Source organism: Gamsiella multidivaricata, assembly GCF_025024155.1.
Source record: "Gamsiella multidivaricata strain RSA 2152 chromosome Unknown BC939scaffold_130, whole genome shotgun sequence".
NCBI classification, from domain to species: domain Eukaryota; kingdom Fungi; phylum Mortierellomycota; class Mortierellomycetes; order Mortierellales; family Mortierellaceae; genus Gamsiella; species Gamsiella multidivaricata.
The window spans coordinates 1-24,586 of record NW_026251838.1 but is presented as its reverse complement, the minus strand read 5'-3'; the positions used below and the strand labels follow the sequence as shown (position 1 = coordinate 24,586).

The 24,586-nt window shown below is 50.1% G+C and overlaps 8 protein-coding genes across 8 annotated transcripts; 7 read left to right on the top strand and 1 right to left on the bottom strand.

The window, feature by feature from the left end:
* Nucleotides 1-409: 409 nt before the first annotated feature.
* On the bottom strand, nt 410-2,536 carry BC939DRAFT_403943 (peptidase, S9A/B/C family, catalytic domain protein; the record flags this gene model as incomplete). The annotated part of the gene is made up of 2 exons (XM_051552774.1): nt 410-551; nt 642-2,536. 2 exons carry the CDS (start codon nt 2,534-2,536, stop codon nt 410-412), a joined length of 2,037 nt encoding a protein of 678 aa, XP_051406399.1.
* A 939-nt stretch (nt 2,537-3,475) lies between these two features.
* BC939DRAFT_52596 (uncharacterized protein) lies at nt 3,476-5,990 on the top strand. The gene is made up of 8 exons (XM_051561344.1): nt 3,476-3,694; nt 3,801-3,865; nt 3,996-4,054; nt 4,177-4,834; nt 4,929-5,178; nt 5,268-5,417; nt 5,513-5,649; nt 5,739-5,990. The coding sequence occupies exons 1-8, from the start codon at nt 3,655-3,657 to the stop codon at nt 5,787-5,789; spliced, it is 1,410 nt and encodes a 469-aa protein (XP_051406398.1). The 5' UTR covers nt 3,476-3,654; the 3' UTR covers nt 5,790-5,990.
* A 75-nt stretch (nt 5,991-6,065) lies between these two features.
* Nucleotides 6,066-8,813, top strand: BC939DRAFT_417232 (WD40-repeat-containing domain protein). The gene is made up of 9 exons (XM_051553019.1): nt 6,066-6,488; nt 6,584-6,613; nt 6,706-6,953; nt 7,043-7,122; nt 7,237-7,489; nt 7,601-7,667; nt 7,771-7,906; nt 8,000-8,258; nt 8,344-8,813. Exons 1-9 carry the CDS (start codon nt 6,191-6,193, stop codon nt 8,770-8,772), a joined length of 1,800 nt encoding a protein of 599 aa, XP_051406397.1. The 5' UTR covers nt 6,066-6,190; the 3' UTR covers nt 8,773-8,813.
* A 24-nt stretch (nt 8,814-8,837) lies between these two features.
* BC939DRAFT_469498 (uncharacterized protein) lies at nt 8,838-11,189 on the top strand. The gene is made up of 7 exons (XM_051558018.1): nt 8,838-9,142; nt 9,251-9,325; nt 9,460-9,905; nt 9,993-10,199; nt 10,339-10,418; nt 10,538-10,673; nt 10,767-11,189. Exons 1-7 carry the CDS (start codon nt 8,954-8,956, stop codon nt 11,092-11,094), a joined length of 1,461 nt encoding a protein of 486 aa, XP_051406396.1. The 5' UTR covers nt 8,838-8,953; the 3' UTR covers nt 11,095-11,189.
* Nucleotides 11,190-12,138: 949 nt separating this feature from the next.
* Nucleotides 12,139-13,212, top strand: BC939DRAFT_497485 (RmlC-like cupin domain-containing protein). The gene has a single exon (XM_051559727.1). The coding sequence runs from the start codon at nt 12,294-12,296 to the stop codon at nt 13,176-13,178; it is 885 nt and encodes a 294-aa protein (XP_051406395.1). The 5' UTR covers nt 12,139-12,293; the 3' UTR covers nt 13,179-13,212.
* Nucleotides 13,213-19,963: 6,751 nt separating this feature from the next.
* On the top strand, nt 19,964-20,314 carry BC939DRAFT_482115 (uncharacterized protein; the record flags this gene model as incomplete). The annotated part of the gene is made up of 2 exons (XM_051559091.1): nt 19,964-20,092; nt 20,114-20,314. The coding sequence occupies 2 exons, from the start codon at nt 19,964-19,966 to the stop codon at nt 20,312-20,314; spliced, it is 330 nt and encodes a 109-aa protein (XP_051406394.1).
* A 661-nt stretch (nt 20,315-20,975) lies between these two features.
* BC939DRAFT_482114 (putative serine esterase-domain-containing protein) lies at nt 20,976-22,821 on the top strand (the record flags this gene model as incomplete). Its single annotated transcript, XM_051559090.1, has 3 exons — nt 20,976-21,125; nt 21,217-21,968; nt 22,059-22,821. The coding sequence occupies 3 exons, from the start codon at nt 20,976-20,978 to the stop codon at nt 22,819-22,821; spliced, it is 1,665 nt and encodes a 554-aa protein (XP_051406393.1).
* Nucleotides 22,822-23,227: 406 nt separating this feature from the next.
* On the top strand, nt 23,228-24,572 carry BC939DRAFT_508398 (uncharacterized protein; the record flags this gene model as incomplete). Its single annotated transcript, XM_051560995.1, has 3 exons — nt 23,228-23,399; nt 23,517-23,895; nt 24,084-24,572. Coding segments are annotated over 3 exons (1,040 nt in total), but the record flags the coding sequence as incomplete, so codon positions are not given.
* Between the last annotated feature and the right edge of the window lie 14 nt (nt 24,573-24,586).

The window sequence follows — 24,586 nt, the reverse complement described above, 5'->3', positions numbered from 1 at the left end:
GTTTTCGCCACCAATTTTTTTTTTTCCAGTTGATCAAGCTATGCCAAAACTGAAAAATGAATCCACAATTCCTAGAGAACTGCTGCTCATTCATTGAGACCAACCGCACCCTGCGAACCGAAAACGCTGGGTTTCTTAGGCAAAATGGCGCTTATTTCGTATGAGGATGCCAACTTACCATGTCGTCTGGGGCCTGAAACATCGCCCTCGTTGGGATTGGGGATAAATGTCAAGAAGCAACGGTTCTGCTTGTTGAATTGATGCACGAGTTACAAATCTTTGCTTCCAGTCTGGAAGGCAAGACTCAGAAGAGGACATGGATGAAGGCGAAAACTCTTCTGCTTAAATAGACCAATGTTTGTCTTTGTTTGTGAAAGAGTGCTTTAATATTATAGATACATACATGAGTTTAATTGATGCGAACCTGAGAGGTCTCGTACACAAATGTCTCCTCCATGCCGTTGACGTTCCGTTTAGGCTCAGCAGTCCACTTTTGGATCCAGTTGATGACCTCGGCATGCCAGCGCAAGCTGTTGGCAGCCTTGAGAACCCTGTTTGTCATAGTAATGAGATGTGTAGATGTATAAGCACTTCAGATCCTTTTGAACTATTGCAGAAAATCAAAGCACGATGGCACTTACCAGTGGTTTTCGTCGGGGAAATAGACAAAGCGTGAAGGAATGCCCTTGCGCTGCAAAACCGTAAAAGTTGAAAGACCCTCAGTGACGGGCAGACGATAGTCTTTGTCGCTGTGGATGACGAGAGTGGGTGTCTTCCAGTTCTGGACAAAGTTGGCGGGGTTCCATCGCTCATAGTTATCCTTGGCCTTGGGATCCCATGGGACACCACCATACTCGTGCTCAGGGAAGTAGAGCTCCTCGGTCGCATAGAATCCGTTCTTGGTATCAAAGATGCCGTCGTGGTTAACTAAGCAGTTGAAGCGGTCGGTGTGGCCGTTGATCCAGTTCATCATATATCCACCATACGAGGCTCCCAAAGCAGCAACACGAGCCTGATCGATGTAGGCATGGTGCTCAAGAACGTAGTCCAGACCCTTCATCAGGTCAATATAAGGAGAACCGCCCCAATTGTTGTTGATCGCATCCGTCAATTCCTGACCATATCCAGTCGATCCAGTAGGGTTCAAGAAGACAACAACAAACCCGGCGCTTGCAAAGATGTTAGGATTCCAGCGTGTGCTCCAATTGTCATTAAAGGCGCTCTGAGGGCCACCGTGAACAATGAAGGCCAGAGGATACTTCTTGGAAGGGTCGAATCCGATGGGCTTCAGGAGGAAGCCATGGATGTCTCTGCCCTGATCACCCTTGAACCAGACGTCCTCAGGAGTTGCGAGGTAGACATTGGCGAGGGTTTTGGCGTGGACATTAGTGCGACGCTGAATATCCTTGGTCTTGATATCGACGGTAAAAAGGTCGCTGGGGCTGGTCAAGGAGGCTGTGGAGTAAAGAAGAGTGTTGTCATCGATGAGGCTCAGTCCACTTTGAGAATGCTCATTCACAATGGGTTCGATGGACTCGGTTTGAAGGTTGATCTTGAAGACCTTGACATGTCCTTGATCCTCAGCCGTGACAAAGATGTTCTCATCCTTGCTGTCAAAGAGAATGCTGCTGGGGCTGCGGTTCCAGTCCTTGGCCACGATGCGAGACTGTCCGTTGAAGTGAACGACAATCCTGTTGCGGTCAGCCTCGTACTGAGGCTTGAGCATCTGGAGGTAGGCAATAGACCTCCCGGTCGAGGAGAAGACTGGGTGGCTGGCAGCTCCGACACTCTCGGGGTTGATGTTCTTGGGGACGACACCGCCGGTGACAGGGACGGTGTAGATGTGGGTGGTTGTCTGCCAGGCATTATCGGGGGTGTTGATCTTGGAGACAAAGACGATCTCCTGGCCGTTGGGAGAAATATCGTAGTCGCCCTGGTCACCAAAGGGAATGGTGGGCGACTCCAGACCAGTGTTGAGCAAGAGGTTAATGGCGTGACCATCGACCACGAACTTGTCGCCGCTCCTCTTGATCTTAACTACAAAGATGTTATTCTTCTTTTCCTGGATAAACTCGTCCCAGTGGCGGACCATGAGAGTATCGAAGGCCAGGGCAGTGTCCTTCTTGTGGACCTTGATATACTCGTCCTTTTCCCTGGCACCCTCAAGCGTACCGTCGGTGTAAACGGCGGCAGAGAAGGCAATCAGGTTGGCTGCCCTGTTGAACTTGACGTTGGTGATGTCGACGGGGAAGTGTGTGAGGATATAGGGCTCGCTGTCGGAGCCAACGGCCTTGACATGGAGCTGACCCTTGGCGAGAAATGCGAGGCTATTGTCATCGAGCCAGACGGCGTTGTCATGGTTGGTGTCGGGGACCTGGGGGGTGAGGTCCGAGAGGGTATTATTGTCTGCGAGGTCGACAAGGTGGAGGTTGCGGATGGACTTGTTGGTGTCGACGGCGTAGCGGGATGCGGAGAAGACAGCGAGACGACCATTGGGCGAGAGCGAGGCAGCCGAGGGACGGGCGAGGGTGAGCATGCGCTCTGGGGTGAGGGGCTTGGTGTTGCCGCTGATGGGAGTGGAGGTGATTGTGATGGCCATGGTGAGGATGGCGGAGGAGCTGAGGAGAGATGAGGAGAGACGCATTGGAAACCAACGAAGCGTGTTTTTATAGCCAAACAAGCGACGGATATAAATATATAAAGTATATAGATAGATATGTATATATATAAACAGGTGAAATGGGTGTGCGAGGAAGAAAGAGAGGGAGAGGAGAGGAGAGGAGAGGAGTGGTGAAGGAAGAAAGAGAGAAGGGGAGAAGGGAAAGACGGGCGGACGGAGTTCGTTTTATGAGTTATTCAGTTTGATGGGAACGGATGGAGTGCTGTGAGTGGGCAGGAAGAAGGAGGGTGGGAAAAAGGGAAACTTAATTGCAGATGTCCGATCCATTTTTGGTGCAGATCAGACCGATCAGACAGCTCCCTCAAGCACACGCGTATACACCCCGATAATGGGACCACAGACTCGCTCGTAACGAGGACGACAATCGGCCTTCTTTCCTTCTTTCGCGTACTCACTCCTCTTTCAACATCCTCTCCTTCTTTTTCCCTCCCTCGCACTCGCACTCTCTCTTTCTCTCTCTCTCACTCTCCCCTCCCCCCCTCACGTGCGCACTTGACTGTGCCGATATTCCTCTTGTTCAGTCTACCCTGTCTCTTCTCTTCAATTCTTCGACTCAATCGCAACGCTGTTTGTTGCTACCCCCGACGTCCACTTGCCCAACCTGTCCTCTTTCTTTCAATCCCCGCTTTGGTAGTTCAGTGCAGTCTAGGTCCAATAAACATACCCTGGCAGTGATCTGGTCAATTCTTCTGTTCAGTCTGGCATCCTCAGAGTGCACAGCAGCTATATACGAAGGATTGATCTGTGACGTAGCACACCCACCCGACAAGGACCACATGTAACAAAAGTGATCGAACCAGACTCACCTCCTTCCCCTTCCCCTTCCCCCTCCCCCTCTCTCATCAAAACAAACGAACATTCGCTCCACCGCTCTACTCCTCCACCTCTCCCTCCTCCTCTTGTTGCTGCTCCGCCCATTTCTTCCTCCGATTTTATCTCGTCCATTCACTCTAATCTGATCGCACCGTATCCCAATGTCGAGTCCCATCAACCGCATCGAGTCGCCATCTCAAGGTATCAACGAGGACACTCGACAAAGTCGTGTTCTTCACCAACTCTGTTTCGCGTCGGGCGTTTGATGCTAACTAATCCCAATCGTTTTTTCCTCCCTCCCCAATAGATGAGCACGCAAAGAGAAAAAGGGACGAACTAGAGGCGCTTGAGAAGCAGGGCGAAGGAGTGTTGGTGAGTGGCCACTCCTCGTTGAGGAACCCCGCATACCCGCATGTCCTTTAGGAATCACGCGAGGCATGAGCTAGCAAGCAAGGAGAAGCCATCAACAGATCACTGACCTTCTTTCATGGCGAATGATTAGTCTACCGGAGCCAAACCTGAGACCGAAGCCAACTCCGAGGAGGTGCCACCAAAGAAAATGCAAGTTCAGTGTTGCTGCTGCATTTTGTCTGGACCATTTTGGTGGTGGTCAATATCGATTACGCTTTCTTTGATTGTCCTGACCTATTGCTGTCTGGCATCTCTTTCTCTGTCCCCGATAGTAAGCCTGAGGTTGAAGCTGATGAGGCTGTATCCAGGGCAGAGGTCAAGCAGATCCAACGGAATCTCAAGACAATGCCTCTGGAGGACGTCAAGACGGCTGAAAGTTCAGAGCACCAGAGCAAGGACATGGATGATGTGGAGAGCGATCAGGGAAGCAACGACGACGTAACACAGGATGAGAGCTCGCAGCAACCGGCTGCTAAAACAGACACACCCATCGACACCGAATCAACCCCTTCATCCGTTGGTGATCAGGAGGCAGAATCAGCAAACACCTCAGTCTCCAGCCCTTTTGCCAGCGTCAAGCCTACGGAGAGTGTATTCGGCAGCTCGAGTGCAACGTTGAAGGGCCTGAATGCAACTTCAACAGCAAGTCCTTTTGCTGCTGTGGCAAACACCAATATCTTCGACAGCAAACCTGCTCCTTTCTCTGGCGGATTTGGAAACGCGTCCTCAGTCAGTCCCTTTGCGACTGCAGCGTCCTCGACGAATGTCTTTGGAGGCGAATCTGCAAAGAGCATTTTTGGCCAGTCGAGCACAACAAGCACCTCTGGATTTGGCGCAAGTTCAGGAGCTGCCACCGACTCAACTGCCGGAAGTATCTTTGGGACCAAATCAGTCCTTGGATCCACTGCCGGCGCCAATCCATCGACTTCAGTATGTGCTTTCCAAATGGGCTTCTATAACAATTGGCAGTATGCCGGACGATTCTATGTGTCCTGACGACTCCATTTCGTATTATCGCACTTAGGCGTTCTCCTCAGCATCGCAGCCCACATTTTCGGGTTCCTTCAGCACGTTTGGGGGAAAACACGGCTTTGGCAAGGAAGCAAGCTTCACATCAGGATCGTTTATCGACCAGGAAAGCTCCCAGGAACGGGCTGATTTTGGATCGCTTCTGTCGCAGGATGTGGGAGACAATGATAGAGACCCAGAGCAAGGAGAGGATGATGAGCATAGCTTTGGTGCCGGGGCTTTCACTAATGCTGATCAGATCGACGGTAAGAGATGTCGACAAAAAGAAGACGCCAATTGGCTATTTGCTTTCCAAGGGGTTTCTAACACTAAGACCTGCCCACCATCGTTATAGTGCATACGGGCGAAGAGGATGAGATGAATATCTACCAAACCAAAGGGAAACTTTACGCTGATACGGAAAAGAACCATGCCTGGAAGGAGAGAGGAAAGGGAACCTTCAAGGTCAATGTTAGCCGAAAGGACACGAAGCTGGCGCGTCTAGGTAAAAACGGCATATTCATGTTCCTTGGTGTCTTTATCGCGTTAGATTACTATGTTGTTCCGACTAACGTGCTGTCGTTGCTTAATTCTCGACAGTGATGAGAACTGACGGCGTCTTGCGCCTTATTCTCAATGTCGCCATCTTTCCGGATATGAATGTGGTTATCACTGGTGAGAAATACGTGCGCTTCATCGGCATTGAAGAAGGAAAACCCATTTCATTCTTGCTCAAGGTCAGTCCTTCTCTCGCTGTTTCTGCTTACTGCACATGCTATTTTGTCAAAATCGCTGCAACTGCACGAGGTGTTTTATCTTGACAAAGATATTGCCTTCCCTCTTTTTTCGCAACTGTAGGTCAAGGACGCAACTGTAGCAATGGAGATTGTCGAGAGTATCAAGCGCACTACGGAACGGCAAACAAGCCGAAGAGGCACCTCTGTTGTCCTGAAGGAATGAAGTGACAGATAAACGAGTTCGGATGCAAGTTCAGTAATAAAACACGAAGGCCTTTGTTCAATACACGGATCGAGATAAAATAAGGTTTGGGCGTCTCGGAGAGGAGGCCGCCTGTGATTGGCTGCTTCAAGGGAGTACCGTCACGTTGAAGCGTTTTCGCCATTCCTTCTCAGGTCTTTCGACATCGTCTTTGCCTTTTTTCCTCTTTACCTCCTCTTCCTATACTTTCCGGCAGTTTTTCAGCTCTCAGTCTTGGGAAATCCCTGAAATCCCTAAAGTCCTAGAAACATCCTTTAAACAGCCCTTCTTTTGCTTCAAATGAACAACAACGAGGAGAACCGTGCTCATATGGAGGACGACGAGGACGAGGGCGACGAAGACTACCAGTACGAAGAAGCGGCAGAGGATGACGATGACGGTGAAGAGGATGAGGATGAGGATGAGGATGGGGATGATGACGATGGAGAGGATATTGAAGTTGATATCTATGACTACGCTGAGGAAGACGACAATGACGAGAGCCACGACGAGGACGATATCTTTATGGATGAGGATGAGGACGATGACGGTGATGGCACTACGACAATCGATCTGGCAGACCTGTTAGGGGACGGAGGTAAACGGGACTTGAGGATTTGTACTGCCACTGGTATCGTTGTGTCTGTGTCTGTCTCGTTTCTGACAAATGGTTGACTCTTTTGGAATATCAAGTAGAGGGACAGCCTACCAGAATCCATCAATGTAAGGTGTTCATCTTCGCATTGCGCATTGTTATGACAAGAGATTATTCCTTATCGAACAACAAGCACTAACGGTCCATTTCCGCTTTGTAGTGGTGGAGATCATGCGGGCTCTGCAAGGCCGAAGCCGCATGTCGACCGTACGTCGCCCTCCCAGGACGCCCTCTCCCATCCCAGAACCTGATCGTGAAAAAGGGATTGAGCTTCTCAACTCTGGAGAGTTCGGACGAGTAGACTCAGCCTATATTCCAGCAAAGGACTTCAAGAAGAAGAGTATTGCACGAAGGCTGTGGATGAGGGAGCTTAAACCCCGTTCTATCAATCCTCTGGGTCTTGGAGAGGTAAATGCTGAAGTGCCATTCAGCCGTATTGTCCTGCTGCTGGATGAAAGAGTGCGTAAGTAACTAACAATGAAACTCTTTTGGGATAGTCCATTTTGCCCGATAACCCTGGTAGGGTTATCGATGTCTACAATGCGGCCGCGTACTCTGGTCAGTACTCCGAGGACGGGTAAGGATCGATCGGTGGCCGTTGCGCAGCATTCGCTGCCCCTATTCCCAAATGATTTTATTGCCATTGACTAGTTCATCATTTTAACGCATTGCTATCTTTCTACATATGCAGGTCTCTGTTTGCGACCTGCGATAGAGACTTTCAGCTTCGCATCTATAAGACGGCCGGGAACAAGCTGATTCGTGAGAGGGTGATCCAGGGCATGCCAGGACGCTGGACCATCACCGACCACAACTTGTCTCTTGATAACCACTGGCTGATCTACTCCAGTATCACCCCTTATGTGTATCTAACGCGGACTGCGGCAGACGCGCCTGCTACTCACCACCAGCTGGACTTTTCGACTGACGAAGATGGGGAAGGGGTATGCAAAATCATGATGGCACAACGTGATGAAAGATAGCGCAGTTTCTCAAGCTGAAAATGTGTCTGGCACTGATGATTTGCATATGCATCCATTGCTTGCGTATATTAGCTGTGGTCTGTTCGTTTCTCAGGAGACGGAAGGGAGATTGTTGCCGGAGGCAGGGGTCGGATTTATGGTAAGTCCTTTTGCTCATCTTATCGGTACGACTCTACGCTTGAACTGCCTGCCCTAACGTTTTTTTTTTTTTTTTTTTTTTTTTTTTTTTGTTCTACGGATAGTGTACGACATTGAGTCAAGGACGGTACTACATTCGGTCGAAGCTCATAACGGCGATGTCAATGCCGTGTGCTTTGCAGAGCCATCGTCCTCTCAAGTTTTATTCAGCGGTAGCGATGACCGCCTTGTCAAAGTTTGGTAAGGAAAACGGGTCGCGGAACTTTTTTACCAGACCCGAGCCATGAATGATAATGAAGATCGATTAACCATCCTTCGCTCATCCGCTCTTAGGGACCGTCGGTCGATGAGCGCAGGGAGATACAGTACACCGTCGGGTGTCCTTGTAGGCCATTCTGAGGGTATCACTTATGTTACTTCAAAGGGCGACAACCGGTACTTGGCTAGTAACGGCAAGGACCAGAAGATGCTTCTCTGGGATCTACGAATGATGCATTCGAGACGAGAGTATGCAGAGCTTCCCAAGCCCAAGAACACTGGATTTGATTACAGGACGGACCGCTATACTGGACGCAGATCATACAAAGTTCCGGTACGCTCCTCACATTGACAACTATCTCCTAATCGTCTCGGACAGTTTTTTTTAACTCCATTCTCTTACTCGAATCTATGCTCAGGGCGACTGTTCTGTGATGGCATTTCAAGGACACAAGGTGTTGAAAACGCTGATCCGCTGTCATTTCTCACCAGCGCACACGACAGGCCAACGATACCTCTACACCGGAAGCTCAGATGGCAAGGTTGCGATCTACCGTTTGGATGGTACGCTCGTTCGAACACTGGACACCCGTAAGGCGTTCCAGCGGTACTTAAAAGCAGACCAGCCCTCGGACTATGCTGCGCGAGATGTGAGTTGGCACCCGTATTATCCGACGATTGTCAGTTCGTGCGTGGCGGACTACTACGCGTTTACTGACACTCCCGGGGGCATTGTGCAGCACTCGTTCACGCAGGCAGGGGATTTGGAATCGGATATGTCTGAGGAGGAAACACTACCACCACCACCACCGCTGCGTCAGCGCCAACGTCGCACATTTTTGTTCTAGAGTAGATGCATAGCATTTGCCAAATGAAGTACAACACTGAAACTTTTAATGTCTTGGTGCCATGCCATGAGGTCATACCGAGGCCGTTTCCCCACATACAAATATTTTCAACACACCACGGTTTTTCTTGCCGCAACTCATTCCACTTTTCTCATTTACTCTTCATTCACTCTCACCAACCATGGAGCATGAGGACAATTACGCCTTGGGTCAGAACCAGAGCGAGCAGGACAACAACCATATCAGAGACAACCCCAACGATAGTACTCGCTCTCCTCATAACACCTCGACGAATGCTGAGCCCACGACGACCTCAACAGACAGTGCTGCGGCGCGACAGCAGCACACGAACGACTATTGGTGCCACCAGGCAAATGTTTTTTTTTCTTGACCTTGCATAGCGATCGAAGACTGTAATGTAGACTTATATGCTGACCGAGTAGCATCCTGTGTATTCGATTTATCATTGCGAACTTAGTGTCAACGAGAGATCACACCGATGATGGTGCCGGATCCAATGTGTCCTCATTGTCATAACGAGTTTGTAGAAAAGGTAATGCCTTTCTGGATACCGAGAACAAACTTTTTTGAAAAGAAAGAAAGAAAGAAAGAAAGAAAGGAAAAAAAAAAAAGCCGGCATGGTGCTGACAATCAGGATTTGCATTCTATGTTTGATACTTTGGACAGATTGAAGCCGATAATGACCCGCGCACGTTCATACAGCCTGAGCCTGCAACCGCTGGTGGTGCTGGAGGGGATCGTAGCGGCAGCCAGGAGGGCCCAGGGTTCACGGAATCTATCAACCTTAACGACCTATTTCAACTCTTTCAGGCGATTGCGACTCCGCAGAGGGCTTCACAGCAGCAACAGAGCCCATTCCAGGGGCAGCAGGGACCCGTTTACAGCAGTGGTACACAAATTATCTTTAACACGGGACCTATGGGCACCACAACCCGTACTCCCTCCTCGGGAAGTCAGTCACAGCAGCAGCAGCAGCAGCAGCAGCAGCACGAGGATTCGCATCCTATCTCTACAAGAGATGGTCAGGAAGGTCAACAGGAACCACAACGACAACAACAGCAACAGCAGCAACCGGGGCCACAATGGCATAGCCCGCCATCGTTCATATCAGGGTATGTATGAAGAAGCAGGCTGCTGTAGAACATGCCAGAATTTTTTTTACTGCATTCACCTGACGCTCAAAATTTCATCTTGTTCAGGTTGCTGAATCGTCTTGGGATCGAGGTGCACTACACAACTGATCCTGCCGCACTGCAGGGAAGTCCCGGTTTTGGCGGTGGGGTTTTTGGTGGGCCCATGGGCGGAGGTGGTGGAGGATTCTTCCCGATTGCCGGTAACCCTGGTGACTATGCGTGGGGACAAGGAGGGCTTGACGATATTATCTCACAGATGATGGAACTGCAAAAGTAAGGACTTTGACATTTGAATTCGCCTTTGTGCTGAAAAGTGCCGCAATGTCGTGTGGTGGGGAGTTTTTTTTTTTTTTTTTTTTTTTAGAAATGTGCTACTTATTGTTTTATTTTTACTGGTTTGATCTCGCCCTAGTCGCCAGCATGGTCCAGTTGGAGCCACGGACGAGATTATCGATAATATACCCCATCACAAGTTGACGGATGAAGAACTGGGTAAGGAAGGGGTTTTATGGAATTCAGTAGATAAACTATCCCCCTTTTTTTTTCTTTTTTTTTCTTTTTTTAAACTGACCATGGACATGAAACGACTTATTCGATTTATTCATGAGTAGAGGCAAAGACGGAATGCAGCGTTTGCAAGGACGAGTTCGCAAAGGAGGACAATCTGCTGCAATTGCCATGCAAACATATCTTTCATGAAGATTGTATCAAGCCTTGGCTCAAAGTCAGCGGAACATGCCCCACATGGTAATGCGAAAAAAAGGGACGCCACGTTTATACTTTTGTGGATGATATTTATGTGCAGACCCACTGACCATATATATGTTTATATGGTTATAGCCGATTCTCGCTGGTTAGTGGCAGCGACGAAAGACATGCGGAAGGACACCAGTCACCCTCTGGAAACAGCAGCGCCACTAGCGCACCTTCAGCTGCGGGTGGGGGCAATGGCACTGAGACCGGTGCTAGATCCTTCATGGACCTCCCAGGAGCATTCCCGACTGAACGCAATGACAATAACGATAGCAACAGTAACAGCAACAGCAACAGCAACAGCGGCAATAGAAGCACCACTACTTCGAATAACAGGAACAGCGGAACGAACACAGGTTACAACACCCAGAATGCGAACGATGCATCGCTACCTGCTATCGAACCGTTGGATTAAGCGATAAGACTAGAATGGCTCCTTAGAGGCAAGGGATGGTAGAATTTTTTTTTTTCTTCGATGTAATAAATAGCACTGGTAATTAAACATGATAATACAAAAAAACGCCGGGTTCTAGATATTGAAAGATCTAAGTATCTTCGTTATCTTCATCATCATCATCGCGTTGCGGGGCTTAGAATAGAGATGAGGTTTCTTGAGTTATCACAGGCTTATTTTCTTTTTTTTCCCTTTATTCGTCGTATAAAAGAACCAGCGACGCTATGAAAAGATGCAGATACAGGATCGACGGGTTCAGAAATTGAACTCTGTAATAATTCAGAGTACTAAGCTCCCGAGGAACTTTTATATATATTTTTTTTGGACTTCATCTACTTGTGTATTCTGTCTAGGTCAATGGATTGACGATAAGAATGAAATCCACCTCCCATGCTCTACCGCCGCCGTTCAATGGTATTGGCTTTAGATAGGCTTTGCGGCGACTTTGGAGAGGGAAGACTGATCATTCCAATCGGCGATGTTGACCTGGCGATATTTACCTCCCCCTCGAGACGCTTTATGTCCCGACCGAAATGACGTGCGCCTTCTGATAAAAGCGAATAACCTTTCGGATCTTAAAGAACCGAATGCAGCCCAGCATTGTCTTAGAGGACAGGCCGCAAAGACGAAAGATACTGATGGATGGTCTTGGGGATGTTTTTTGTCAGCAAGGATCATGATAGCTGTCTGAAGCACCTACCATGGATCATGCTTTTGGGACAGTTGAATGTACTCGAGTGAACTATGAGTTGCTTTATGCTTCGGCAATATGCTTGGTCCTTTTTTTTTTTGTGCTGATGAATTGGTGAGAGAAATATCTAGGACGCGTTGGTGATTAAGCTGGCATCCCTTGTAGATTATTCTACGCGGCTCAAAAAAGGAAAGCAAAGCTTGTTCAGTAAGCACTCCTGGTGGCTTGTCGGAGTTGGAGCTGCTTACAGAAGTCAATTGGTCAGAAAGTTTGTTCCAAAGGGAGGGGAATAAAAAGTATAAAAAGGCCCCACAGATTGACCAACTCCAACTTTTCTCATCAAAAAAGCAACCAGTTTTCTCATATCGACATCGACATCGGCATCGATACACAACACTTTACTCTGCTATCTAGACACTTCACCCCTACAAGCACTTTAATACACTCCCCACAGCAAACCAGCTCTATCATGGTTTCAACTCTCACCAGAACCTCAAGATCCATTGTCAAGTCTGTTCTCTCTCGTGAACAAGGCGAGGGTGCTGGTGCACGAGTCCGCCGATCCATCGGCCGTCCTGAACTTCGCAACCACGATCCTTTCCTCATGCTCGACGAATTCAATGTCGACAAGAACGGTGGTTTCCCTGACCATCCTCACCGCGGCTTCGAAACCGTGACCTACATGCTTGAGGGCCAGTTCCAGCATGAGGACTTTGCAGGACACAAGGGAACCATCGGGCCTGGCGACCTGCAGTGGATGACCGCCGGACGCGGTATTGTTCACTCGGAAATGCCAGTTAAGTCTCAGACCCGTGCCCACGGTCTACAGCTCTGGATTAACTTGCCCAAGGACCACAAGATGTGCGAGCCTCAATACCAGGAACTGCTCGACAATGAGATCCCTCGTGCTACGCCTGAGGAAGGTGTCACCATCAAGGTCATTGCGGGCGAGTCGCATGGCGTAGAGAGCAAGGTTTACACTCGCACGCCCACTATGTATCTGGATTTCAAGATGGACAAGAACAAGACGGTCGAGCAGTCGATCCCTGCCAGCTACACCGGATTCATCTATGTGCTCAAGGGCACAGCCTTTGTTGGAGACCAGGAGTTCGAGGGCAAGGCACACCATACTCTTACGTTTTCGGAGGATGGTGCGGAGACGATCAAGATTCGGACCAAGGACGAGGATGCACATTTTGTGGTGATCGCGGGCGAGCCCTTGAAGGAGCCGATATTCCAGCACGGACCATTTGTGATGAACACTCGGGAGGAAATTCAGAAAACTATCTTGGATTACCAGTTCGGTCATAACGGTTTTGAGCGGGCCCGCAGCTGGCGCTCGACCATTGCTTAAAGCGGGAAATGTACCATAACTTCTTTCTTTTTTTACGATACCTACTAGTTGATCCTGTACAGTCTTTGTCCATGACAAGTTCATAAATTAAAATTAATAGTCAAAAGCACAAACTAAAGCGCTCAATGGGTTAGAAGAACCAAAAGAGCGGGAGCAAAAGCGATGAACAATGAACAGGTCAAGCTAGGGTCATGGGTACTGTGCACCCGTAAATGTTGACCATGGCACCCGCTGCCTTTAGTGATACGCGCAAGAGAAACATAACTCTTCCGATCCTAGGCAATCCCCCCGCGAAGAGTATCGTCCCAACTTCCTTTACCGACCCTGGTCAATATCGCCAGCACCACCGCTGTGACCAACATCAGATCTACAGCCAACAGTGCACTCGCCATACTGAAGCAGAATTCAGTAAGCGAGCGTTTGGATTGCTCACCCACTTAATAAGGAACATGAGCTGGGTTTAGACCGTCGTGAGGCAGGTCAGGCTTACCCTGCTGATGAGATGTTGTTGTGATAGTAACTGAACTTTGTACGAGAGGAACCATTCATTCGGATAGATGGTATTTGGACATGCCTGAGCAGGCAATGGCCCAAAGCTATCATCCGTTGGATTATGGCCGAACGCCTCAAAGTCAGAATGATGCTGAAGCGGCGAGAAAGGATGAGCAAGGAGCACTGCTGTTAGAGTTCGGTGGCTACTTTCCCTTCTTCGCATCTGAGAGCTTACACATGTTACACGAGGGCGAGGGCGGATGCTGTAACGTTGGATGTATGTCTTTGCACTCTTTTCCTCTTTTCGCACTTTCCCACTTTCCCTTCCTCCCAGATTCTCCCTCCCTCAATCCATCAGGAACTGTCTCTCATCTTTCTCATCTTTTCTCGCTCTTCTGTCTGTCTCTCGCACGTCTCTGCTTTCTCGCTTTTCTGCCTGTCTCTCGTACGTCTCTGCTCGATTTCAATAAGCACAACCCAGCGGCGATTCATTGGTAACAAAGACACAGTTTATCTGCCAAACCCCCGCCCCTGAATGTGCCTGAACAACCACAGCCGAGTCAAGAGTGCTAATGCTAGAATGGCCGAGATCAGGAGAACAGCCGTCCATGTGCAATGGACAATAATGCTCACAGGAATTCCTGCTAGAAGTGACGAGGGAAGCGAATATCAATCCACTCAACCGCCTTGTTCGTGTGCAGACTGTCTTAGACAAAGAATTGAAGTAGAGGGCGTTGCATAGGGACGGACCATCTCCTCGACTGGCGAGAGAACTCGAGAAACAGATTCCTGTTGAGGTGAGGCACTGTTTTCTTGTCAGTCGATAGTAGCTTATAGGCATGTTTTAAGGTTATTAATCCTGCATGCTTCACGATGGGAAGTTGGTATCGCTGGTAGGAGACACGGAGGACAAATCTTCAGGACTACTTCAAAGGAAACAGGAGTCGAATAAACACTTCCGAAGTAGGGGTCCATCACTTGGCAGAGCAACCACATATGATCTAGTTCATGTAGCTGCTATGGATATTAATATTTTGAGTTACGATAGCTCATTCGGCTGCCACTGCGTCTGTAGTATACCAGCCCACTGGGACTTATTGGCTCCCATTACATTACTGAAGTGTCTGCCAAGTAAAAGCATATTGGCTACTCGCACAGGTATATTAATCTACCACAAGGCCATTAATATCGCCGCCATCTGCTCTATGATAACAGGAGAGACCCCCTCAGAGAAGCAACATGTTTGACAGAGCTTTTTCGTCGACACGAAAGGCTCTTTCACCACAAAAGGAACTGGAACTCACCAACATCTACGTAGAGAATGCGCGCAAAACCAAGGATCGGGAAATTGCTTTAGTGTTGTGCGACGACGCAGAGGGCGCATTATCCCGGATGAAAAGAGCAGCGAAAAAGACTCTTACAGCACCCCTGTCCGTCGAGAATCAAGCCCTGCGTGATGGATTCGCCAGCGCGTGTCTCGAGCACGCCAACCTATTGGAGAGCTTAGGATACAGCGAAATGGCACAGGTCAGCTACAAAAGGGCAGAAAAGTGAGGGTAAGTGACAGGCGCCTGCTCTCTACCTGTTCGCATTAGCCGGCTATATCGTGCGTCGTACCTAACGTATCTCTCACTTTGTTGACTGTCCTCTGACTTCAACAGCCATGTGCGTCCTTCAAAAAACCCAGGTCCTGTAATTCCACCTACCGCCGACAGTGCCTGCCACGACATGGCACGGGTCCCTGAGGATATCTTTCCCGATGACATGCGTCAGCCCACCATCAAGATCGCGTTGCCAGAGGCAGATGAGCGACTCAACGATACTTCCCAGCTTGCCTACTGCCTTGGCCTTCTGCAAGTGACGCCGTCACCCGAAGAGGTTTTTGAACCAGCCGCAGGAAATTGGGTGAAATCCACAGAGAAGAATGCAGAGGAGAAGGAGAGACTCAGGACGCTGGCGACAGATGTGATCCGAGCATTTACTCGCGATGAGCTCAAGGATGCCAAGGCTGTCGCAGAGGTCGTATGCTTGGGCCCAGTTCTTGAGAAGGATGATTTTCAACATTTGCTCATGCTCTTTGTCAATGGCATCGAACAATCCAGCCTGCTGGATGTCCATTCTCTCAAGGGACTGGCGAAACTGATCCAAAGCGCTTCCCCAGGTTACCTCGACGCTGATGACCTAGTCACGATCTTGCGTACCCTCAGCACCCACCTACAAGATACTCACAATCAGTCTCCGACACATATCTACCATCTGACACTCGCAGTGTCCAATGTCCTGGATGCCATGGCCGACACCAAGGTCTCAGACTTAAAGCGTGTAGAGCTGCATGAGCCACTCTCTGCTTATTTGAATGGGTTGCAAAGCAGCAGCGACCCTTACTTGGTGTACCAGGCTGCTTATGCCTTCCAAGCGCTGCAGTGCGTCCCAGACGACGAATCACCTTGGCAAGCAACGATGCGGCGCACTGGAATTGTTTTGAAGGGTGTCTCAGGGATAGTTAGCGCCGTAAAAGGTCTGGACGTCAACGGCTTCATCACAGGACTGGGGCATCTTCAGGATGGACTGAGAGAGGTGATCCAGGTGGCGAAAATCGGGTATGAAGGCGTGAGTGCACTGGCCGAGAGTGGACAAGGACTGTTGGAATCTCTCAAGGTCGGTCTCAGCTTCAACCAGAAACGTGCCTGGTATACAGCACTGCGCGGGACAGACACGCTGCTTCGGGATGGTCAACTCGCCAAGTTCAAGACCCTGGTCTGTGAAGCACCTTGCTGGCGTGATCTAGCCTTTCAACTAGGAATATGCCAGCGCCTGGGGGACCTTGCCGTGAATCCACTGTGGGACATCGAATCTCGTCAAGGCGCTGTTGCGTTTCTAGGCGAGATGTACCGAAACGATGCAGTGTGGGGCCAGCAAGCCCTCGCCAAGCAATGGATCCTTCACATTCTTATGCAGTTGGCTTTGACATTTGGCTCAGCTATGCCAAGTATGTATGATGAACGAATACGTGAGAGGCTCTTGCCCTATTATGAAGAATGGAATTCAAACCGCCTAGCAGGCACTAATAGCAGCACTATATTCTATTGGTCTATGCGATACATGGTATAGGTGTCGAACCTTTGTTGCAGGAGCTGGAATCGAATGGCGATGAGTCGAAAAGGATTCTTTATCAGGATTGCCGAAAGGAGAATCGAAGCTTACATCCACTGCAGGTCGCCTTACCAATTGTTGCGTCTTCATCGCTGCTTGATCTTGTCCAGAACAAGCCCGACGTTGAAGCCGACCTGAGACGACTGAGAAAGCAACGATTGAAGGAACGAGGCGAAGCCGTGTACATCCCTCCTCAAGCCAGGGCCAACTTACAAGCGTCCGATGACAACCTGTTCGACTTGACAAGAGAAGTTGAAGGCTTCCTGAGCAGTGACCGTAAGGTGATGCTCCTGCTGGGCGATTCGGGTGGAGGCAAGTCGACCTTTAACCGGCAGCTCGAGTGCGACTTGTGGGATGCCTACAAGAAAAAGGAAGGCAGGATCCCGCTCTTTATCAGCTTGCCTGCAATCGACAAGCCAGAGCAGGATCTGATCGCCAAATACCTACGGAAGGCAGAGTTTACCGAGCCCCAGATCCGAGAGCTGAAAGACCATCGCAAATTCATCTTGATTTGTGATGGGTATGATGAGAGCCAGCAGACACACAACCTGTACACGAGCAACGGACTGAACCAGGTGGGAGGATGGAGTGCTCAGATGGTCATTAGCTGCCGCAGCGAGTATCTTGGCCTTGATTATCGGGATCGGTTCCAACCAGCAGATCGTAATCACCAAGCTGAGCCAGCGTTTCAAGAGGCGGTCATTGCGCCATTCTCTATGGATCAAATACAAGAATACATTAGGAAGTATGTATCTGCAACGAAACCGCTCTGGCAGGTGACGGACTACTTGAAGACCCTGAATCTGATCCCCAGCCTGCAAGACCTGGTCAAGAACCCGTTTATGTTGACGCTGTCCATGGAAGTATTGCCGCGCATGGTCGATCCAGGACAAGACCTCTCGTCCGTCCGGGTCACGAGAGTGGCGTTGTATGACCAGTTTGTGGAGCAATGGTTGGAGCGAGGCAAGAAACGGCTTGTTGAGAAGAAGGACTTGAGCTATCAAGAGAAGAAGGTGTTCGAGAGCTTGTCCGACCATGGTTTTGCACAGAACGGAGTTGCCTTTTTGAAAGCACTAGCGTTAGCAATGTACAAAGAGCAAGCAGGCAATCCAGTGGTGGAGTATTCACCCTTTCGCGATCGAAGGACATGGAAAGAAGATTTCTTTAGCCGGGAGGATGAGAAGCAGCAGCTCTTGCGTGAGGCGTGTCCTCTGACCCGCAGCGGCAATCAATACCGGTTTATCCATAAATCACTGCTGGAATACTGCTTGGCCCGAGCGGTGTTTGAGCCGCGAGACGGAGAGAGCGCGAGTCGCGCAGCCTTGACTCAAGCCCTACCACGCAGAGGGAGCGTCCATTCCGTCATGAGCTTTGAAAACCAGGCTGGTGTAGAAGAACCTGTGGCAGTCATTGAACAGACCGTGCTCAATTCGCCGTTGGCACGGAGAAGCTTTGTGGATGAGCCGTCGATTCTGCACTTTTTAGCAGAGCGTGTCCAACAGGAACTTCTCTTTAAGCAGCAGCTGCTCGCCACGATCGAACGCTCCAAAACCGACAAAGAGGCACGCAAGGCGGCGGCCAATGCGATCACGATATTGGTCAGAGCTGGGATGCTGTTTAACAGTGCAGATCTGAAAGGCATCCAGATTCCAGGAGCGGACCTGAGTGGCGGCCAATTCGATTCCGCTCAGCTGCAAGGGGCAGATTTGAGAAAAGTCAATCTTCGCAATATTTGGCTGCGTCAGGCCAATTTGAGCAACGCACAGATGGCGGGAGTGCAGTTTGGCGAATGGCCGTACCTCTTAGAAGATAGCATGGTGGTTTCCTGCGCGTATTCACCAGATGGGAAGTTCTGTGCGGTAGGCCTCAGCGACGGCATGATCAACGTGTATGACACTTCGACTTGGGCAAAAGCGCACACCTTGCGTGGTCAAACCGACTCTGATAGGTGCGTGGCGTATTCGCCCAGCGGCCAGCAGATCGCCTCAGGCAGTTGCGACAACACGGTGCGACTATGGGATGCGCAAACTGGTGTACCCGGCCTCACCTTAGGCGGCCATACCTTCTATGTTGTGAGCGTGGTGTATTCGCCCAACGGCCAGCACATCGCCTCGGGTAGCCTGGATGAGACGGTGCGGCTGTGGGATGCACGAACCGGTGCACCTGGTCTCATCTTAAGCGGCCATACCGACTCAGTTACGAGCGTGGTGTATTCGCCCAGCGGCCAGCAGATCGCATCGGGCAGTGGCGACAACACGGTGCGACTGTGGGACACGCAAACCTGTGCACTCGGTCCCGTCTTAAGCGGCCATACCGACAAGGTTACGAGCGTGGTGTATTCGCCCAACGGTCAGCAGATCGCCTCGGGCAGTGGCGACAGGACGGTGCGACTGTGGGACGCGCAAACCGGTGCACTCGGCCTCACCTTAAGCGGTCATACCTCCTGGGTTACGAGCGTGGTGCATTCGCCCAGCGGCCAGCAGATCGCCTCAGGTAGTGGCGACAAGACGGTGCGATTGTGGGATGCGCAATCTGGTGCACCCGGGCTCATCTTAAGCGGCCATACCTTGGATGTTGGGAGCGTGGTGTATTCGTCAAGCGGTCAGCAGATCGCCTCGGGCAGTGGCGACAAGACGGTGCGACTGTGGGATGCGCAAACCGGTGCACCCGGTCTCATTTTAAGCAGCCATACCTCCTGGGTTACGAGTGTGGTGTATTCGCCTAGCGGCCAGCAGATCGCTTCGGGAAGCTGGGACAGGACAGTACGACTGTGGGACGCGCAAACAGGTGCACCCGGTCTCATCTTAAGCGGCCATACCGACTCAGTTAAGAGCGTGGTGTATTCGCCCAGCGGCCAGCAGATTGCCTCGGGCAGTTTCGACAAGACGGTGCAGCTGTGGGATGCGCAAACTGGTGCACCCGGTCTCATCTTAAGCGGCCATGCCTCCTATGTTACGAGTGTGATGTATTCATCCAGCGGCCAGCTGATCGCCTCAGGCAGTTACGACAAGACGGTGCGACTGTGGGATGTGAATTCGGGTCTATGCTTGGCAGTTGTTGAAGATTTCCATGGACCAATCGCAAGCATCACCTGGAACGTTACTCCAAACGGCACCCATTTCGCAACTGGCTGTGACGATATGTCCGTTCGCATGTGGCAGGTCATAGAAGAGGAGGATCGCTACCAGGTGCGCCTGCTTTGGAGTTCGATGCACGACAGACTTACAGTGTCAAATACCTCTATCCAGAACGCGCAAGGCTTAAGCAGGGTAAATATTCGGCTATTACAGCAACGCGGCGCTGTGGGCGAGCCGATTCTGCCTTTGGGCTTCCGCGAGGCAAGCAAAAAGATCAGTAGCATGGCGTCCGTGGCGCATAAACTCAAGGTGCCATCAAACCACAGTATGATGGATATCGCCGCCACGATCGATTCCCCCACTGTACAGTCAGCAAAGCCAGTCGACTCGGCGAATGTCTTTTCGCTTTCTTGAAAGATGTAGGTGATGCAAATAGGACATTAGTAACGGTGTCTTGGCTTTTACTCATTGCCAGTCTTTTAGCAATAATATAAGCATTCAGTGCAATACAATACAATACAATAGAACCGTTTACTTTTATTTTTTGCACATCGCCTGGGATATATACATCCTATGCAGCGGAATGTGGCCACACGACTGGAATGAGATAGAAGGGAAGATCGTTGATGCGCTGGTGTAGGCCATGTATGACATCCAACATTGGCTTTCATACATGTGAATGTATTTCATGATATGCTGCGTCGATAGTCGACGGAAGATCGGTTTTTGCGCAAGAGCTTCGTACACGCGCACGTAACCGATCGAGTTTTTTTTTGTCCATTGTCCAACGTCGAGCATTAAAGATATGTATAAATATAGAATAGATAGATACAACGCTCACATTCATTTACACCTTCATACATTCATCCACTCATTCACTCATTCACTCATTCACTCATTCACTCATTCACTCATTCACTCATTCATCTTGTCAGTCCAATCTCCTATTCATCCACACCCTCGGTTGAATCCCTCTCTCGACTCAGCTCTGCCCTTTGCTCAACTGCCCCGAAAATCACACACATACCAACCAGATATCCTCCATCTTCCCCCCTCAAACAGCCAACTCAATACAATGACAACAATCGAAAGCACAGCGACCTACACAGATGCACACGAGGGCGTGCACCTCGTTATCTTGCACCATGGTCTCTGGGGCAACAAGGGCCATGTCAAATTCATTGCCGACCAATTTAAGGAGCGCTTTGGCGATCGCATCCTTGTCGTACGTCCAACCCTACCTCAAAGTGTGCTTTGTTGTCTATCTTGCACATGCACTAAACCTCAACAAGCGGTTCCTGTAATACACATGATAGTATCGCGCAGAGTCGAACGAGTCTTCACTGACGTATGATGGAATCGATATCTGTGGTCAAAGGGCAGTTCAGGAGATCCACAGGGTCATCCGTGTGATCGAGGCTGGTGGCAACATCGAGGATTTGAAGGGACAAAAGAACAAGGGGAATAAAAAGTCCAACAAGAGCTCCAACAAGTCAAAGGACAGCAAGAAGGCCTCCTCTGCGGATTCGAGCCCGCATAACAATCGATCCAGCAGCGAGGACCTTCATGCATCCGATAGCGAGGCACAATCACAGACACAGACGCATCGTCACGCTAAAAAGAAGAAGGTTACCCAATTCTCGTTCCTCGGTTACTCGCTCGGCGGGCTGATTGCTCGATTTGTGATGGGACTCTTGGAGCTCGAGAAGTTCTTTGATCCAGTGGAGCAGGGCGGTCGAGGCATCGAGCCCATGTACTTTGTGACGATGGCTACCCCTCACCTGGGTATCCGTCAGCCGCCCAAGACAACATGGTCCAAGGTGTTCAACTATTTGAGCTCCCGGATGCTGAGTCGCACAGGAGAACAGATGCAGCTGGTGGACGATTATATTCAGGGGAAACCATTGTTGTTGGTCATGTCTGAACCTGAGGGCGTATTCGTAAAGACATTGGCGCGGTTCAAGCGACGAGTGATTTACTCTAATATCCGAAACGACCGATCTGTCCCGTTCTGGACGGCCAGTTTTTCGGATGCAGACCCCTTTAGCGAACTCGAAGCCATGGAGATGTAAGTGACAATCTAATGGTCAACTAACTCTGTAGAAGTTGTTTTTCGATAGATTGCTAAAGCCTTTTTTTTTTACCATACTATACCTAGTCAATATAGCAGCGGCTACTCATCCTTGATCGAGTCTTATGTGCATCACGATATGGAGACACTTGCTCGGATGCAGGAAGAACGTGCCGCATCTTTGAAGGCTACCTCGTTAACGCAGAGGGCCTCGCAGACACTATCCAGCATCCCCTGGAAAAAATACGCCTTCTTTGGCCTCCTTGGACCCATTTTGATTCCTGTCTGGATCGTCTTTGCAAGCACAACCATTGGTTACCAAGGCCTAGATTCCAGGAGGAGAACCAAGAACATGACGACGACAAGCGAGGAATTACTACGGATCCGTGAGCGGGCTTCGACTACCGCTCTGGATCGATACCGCGATGACGATGAGGAGGACGGGGACGAAAGCGATGGTAACCAAGGCCACCGGCAGGGTACCCAGACGACTGCTCATTCTTCGAGCAGCACCGTGGTTAGTCCACAAAAAGATGAGGCGGAACAGGAGCACACGGTGTTGTCAGTGAAGAAGAATGATTCTGCCGGGGCAGATGGAGAGGAATCCACGGTGGTGTCGCACTCGTTCCCGTTGCTCAAGTCTGTTCAGCCTCTGGCGCTGCTGCCTACGCAGGTGGAGATGTCGAAGAACCTGAACACGCTGGAGTGGATGAAGAATATTGTGCATATTGAGGGATGGAATGCACACGCGTCGATCGTTGTCCGCGAAAAGCGGTTCATGAACGAGGGGGGTGCGGCGGCAGTGCAGCATGCCGTGGACCTGTTCCAGGAGGATGGCGAGGACGAGTAGTCTAGATGCCGGGGATGCTGGTCAATGCGCGGTGTGGAGCCCTGGCCGAATAAAGAAATGATGACAGAGACGTCTTCCGTCAGATTTCGCTAAGCTGAAATTTCAATTCATGCACGAGACTGAACCCCGCGAAGACGTCGTTATGATACGATGCATTACATCGCGCTCCACACACCCTTATTTCTTCACGCCCGCACCCTGGGCTTTGTCCCGCACCGCCTTCCTTCTCTCCCTCTCTCTCGTTCTTTCTTTCTTTCTTTCTTTCTCTACTGCCCATTTCTGCTCTCATTACTGCCACATCTTTCACTCGAATAACACACTCCCCTCCCCTCTCCTACCCTCCCACTTCCACACCAGTCGACCTGTCGAAAACAGTGGAGCAGACATACACACACGCACACCAACCATGCGTCTACTGACCCCGTCGCTCGCTCTTCTGCTACTGCTCGTGCCACTGGACGATCTCTGGATCGAGCCAGTCCAGGCATCCATCTTCTCCTCCGCCCCGAGCTCGGAAGTCGCGCCTAGCTGTGGCCCATCCTATGAGGCCTGTCCCGTCAGCTCACCCTGCTGCAACAGTAAGCAAATGCACTTTTATGTATTTTTTTTATTACCAACGTTTTCTTGATATCCATACGTTACAATGCAACAGTAGCTAATGCCTGAGCAAAAAAAAATATTTTTTTTCTGTGCAGACGGAACATGCCACGAGACATCTCTGATGGCCTGCTCGATGTCTCTGGGTTGCGAGCCCCGGTATTCTCACCCGCTCGACGACAAGTCTTCCTCCAAGAAGAAGAACAAGAAGAAATCGAAACGGGGTGAGGACAATGACGAAGAATACGAAGACGATGGGGACCCGAGGAGCTGTTTCCCCCTGCCGGTGTGTCGATCGTTCAAGGAGACGTTCAAGCATAACGATGCGGATAAGAAGGGACAGCACAAGCTCTTGGTCCCGAAACTGGATTTCGTTGGAGACCCAGATCTGGCTCATTGGACCTCAGAATTCGATCATATCGCGCCCAATGCGGTCGTGGATCCGAAGCAGAAGCGGTTGGTTCTCAAGGCTAAACGGTAAAGCACAACAAAAAAAAAAAAAAAGACAGAAACACAATACATGAAACATGCCAAGAAAAAAAAAATGTCTGGCATGTAAGTTGTGGTCTGGCCCAACAGGTTTGACTAATACTGCGTTCGTCGTTTTTTTTTTTTTTTTTTTTTTTTTTTTACTTCTGCTTTCGCTTTCGCTTTTGGGATAACAGAGACACGGTAAAGACACAGAGTGGCGGCGGATTCGGCGCGACGATTTCCTCGACCCGCTGGAACCTTTACGGAAGCTTCTCTGCCAAGCTCAAGTCCGGCGCCACCGGTCCCGGAATCGTCACTGCGATGATGCTCTCAAACCCCATGCGTGGTGAAGAGATCACGATCGAGGTCACCGGTCGAGACCCCCATACGGTCGTCACGGATTTCTATAGCCACTCCGCAAGGGATTCGCACTCGAGCAAGGGTACGGGATCCTGGTTACCGTCGCTGAACTTGAAATCTGTAGTGCCCTCGATGGATGGATTGCGTGTGCGGACAAGGAAACTGAAGGCGATGATCTTGCCAAAGACACAAGAGAAGAAGAATAAGGAGCATGATCAGGATGAGGACGAGAAGGAAGAGGAAGTGGAGGAGGATAACTCGTTGGAAGAATCACATGCGCTGAAAAGATCTGCGGTCGACCACGATTTGGTCTACAAGATCGAGTGGACGCCTGAGA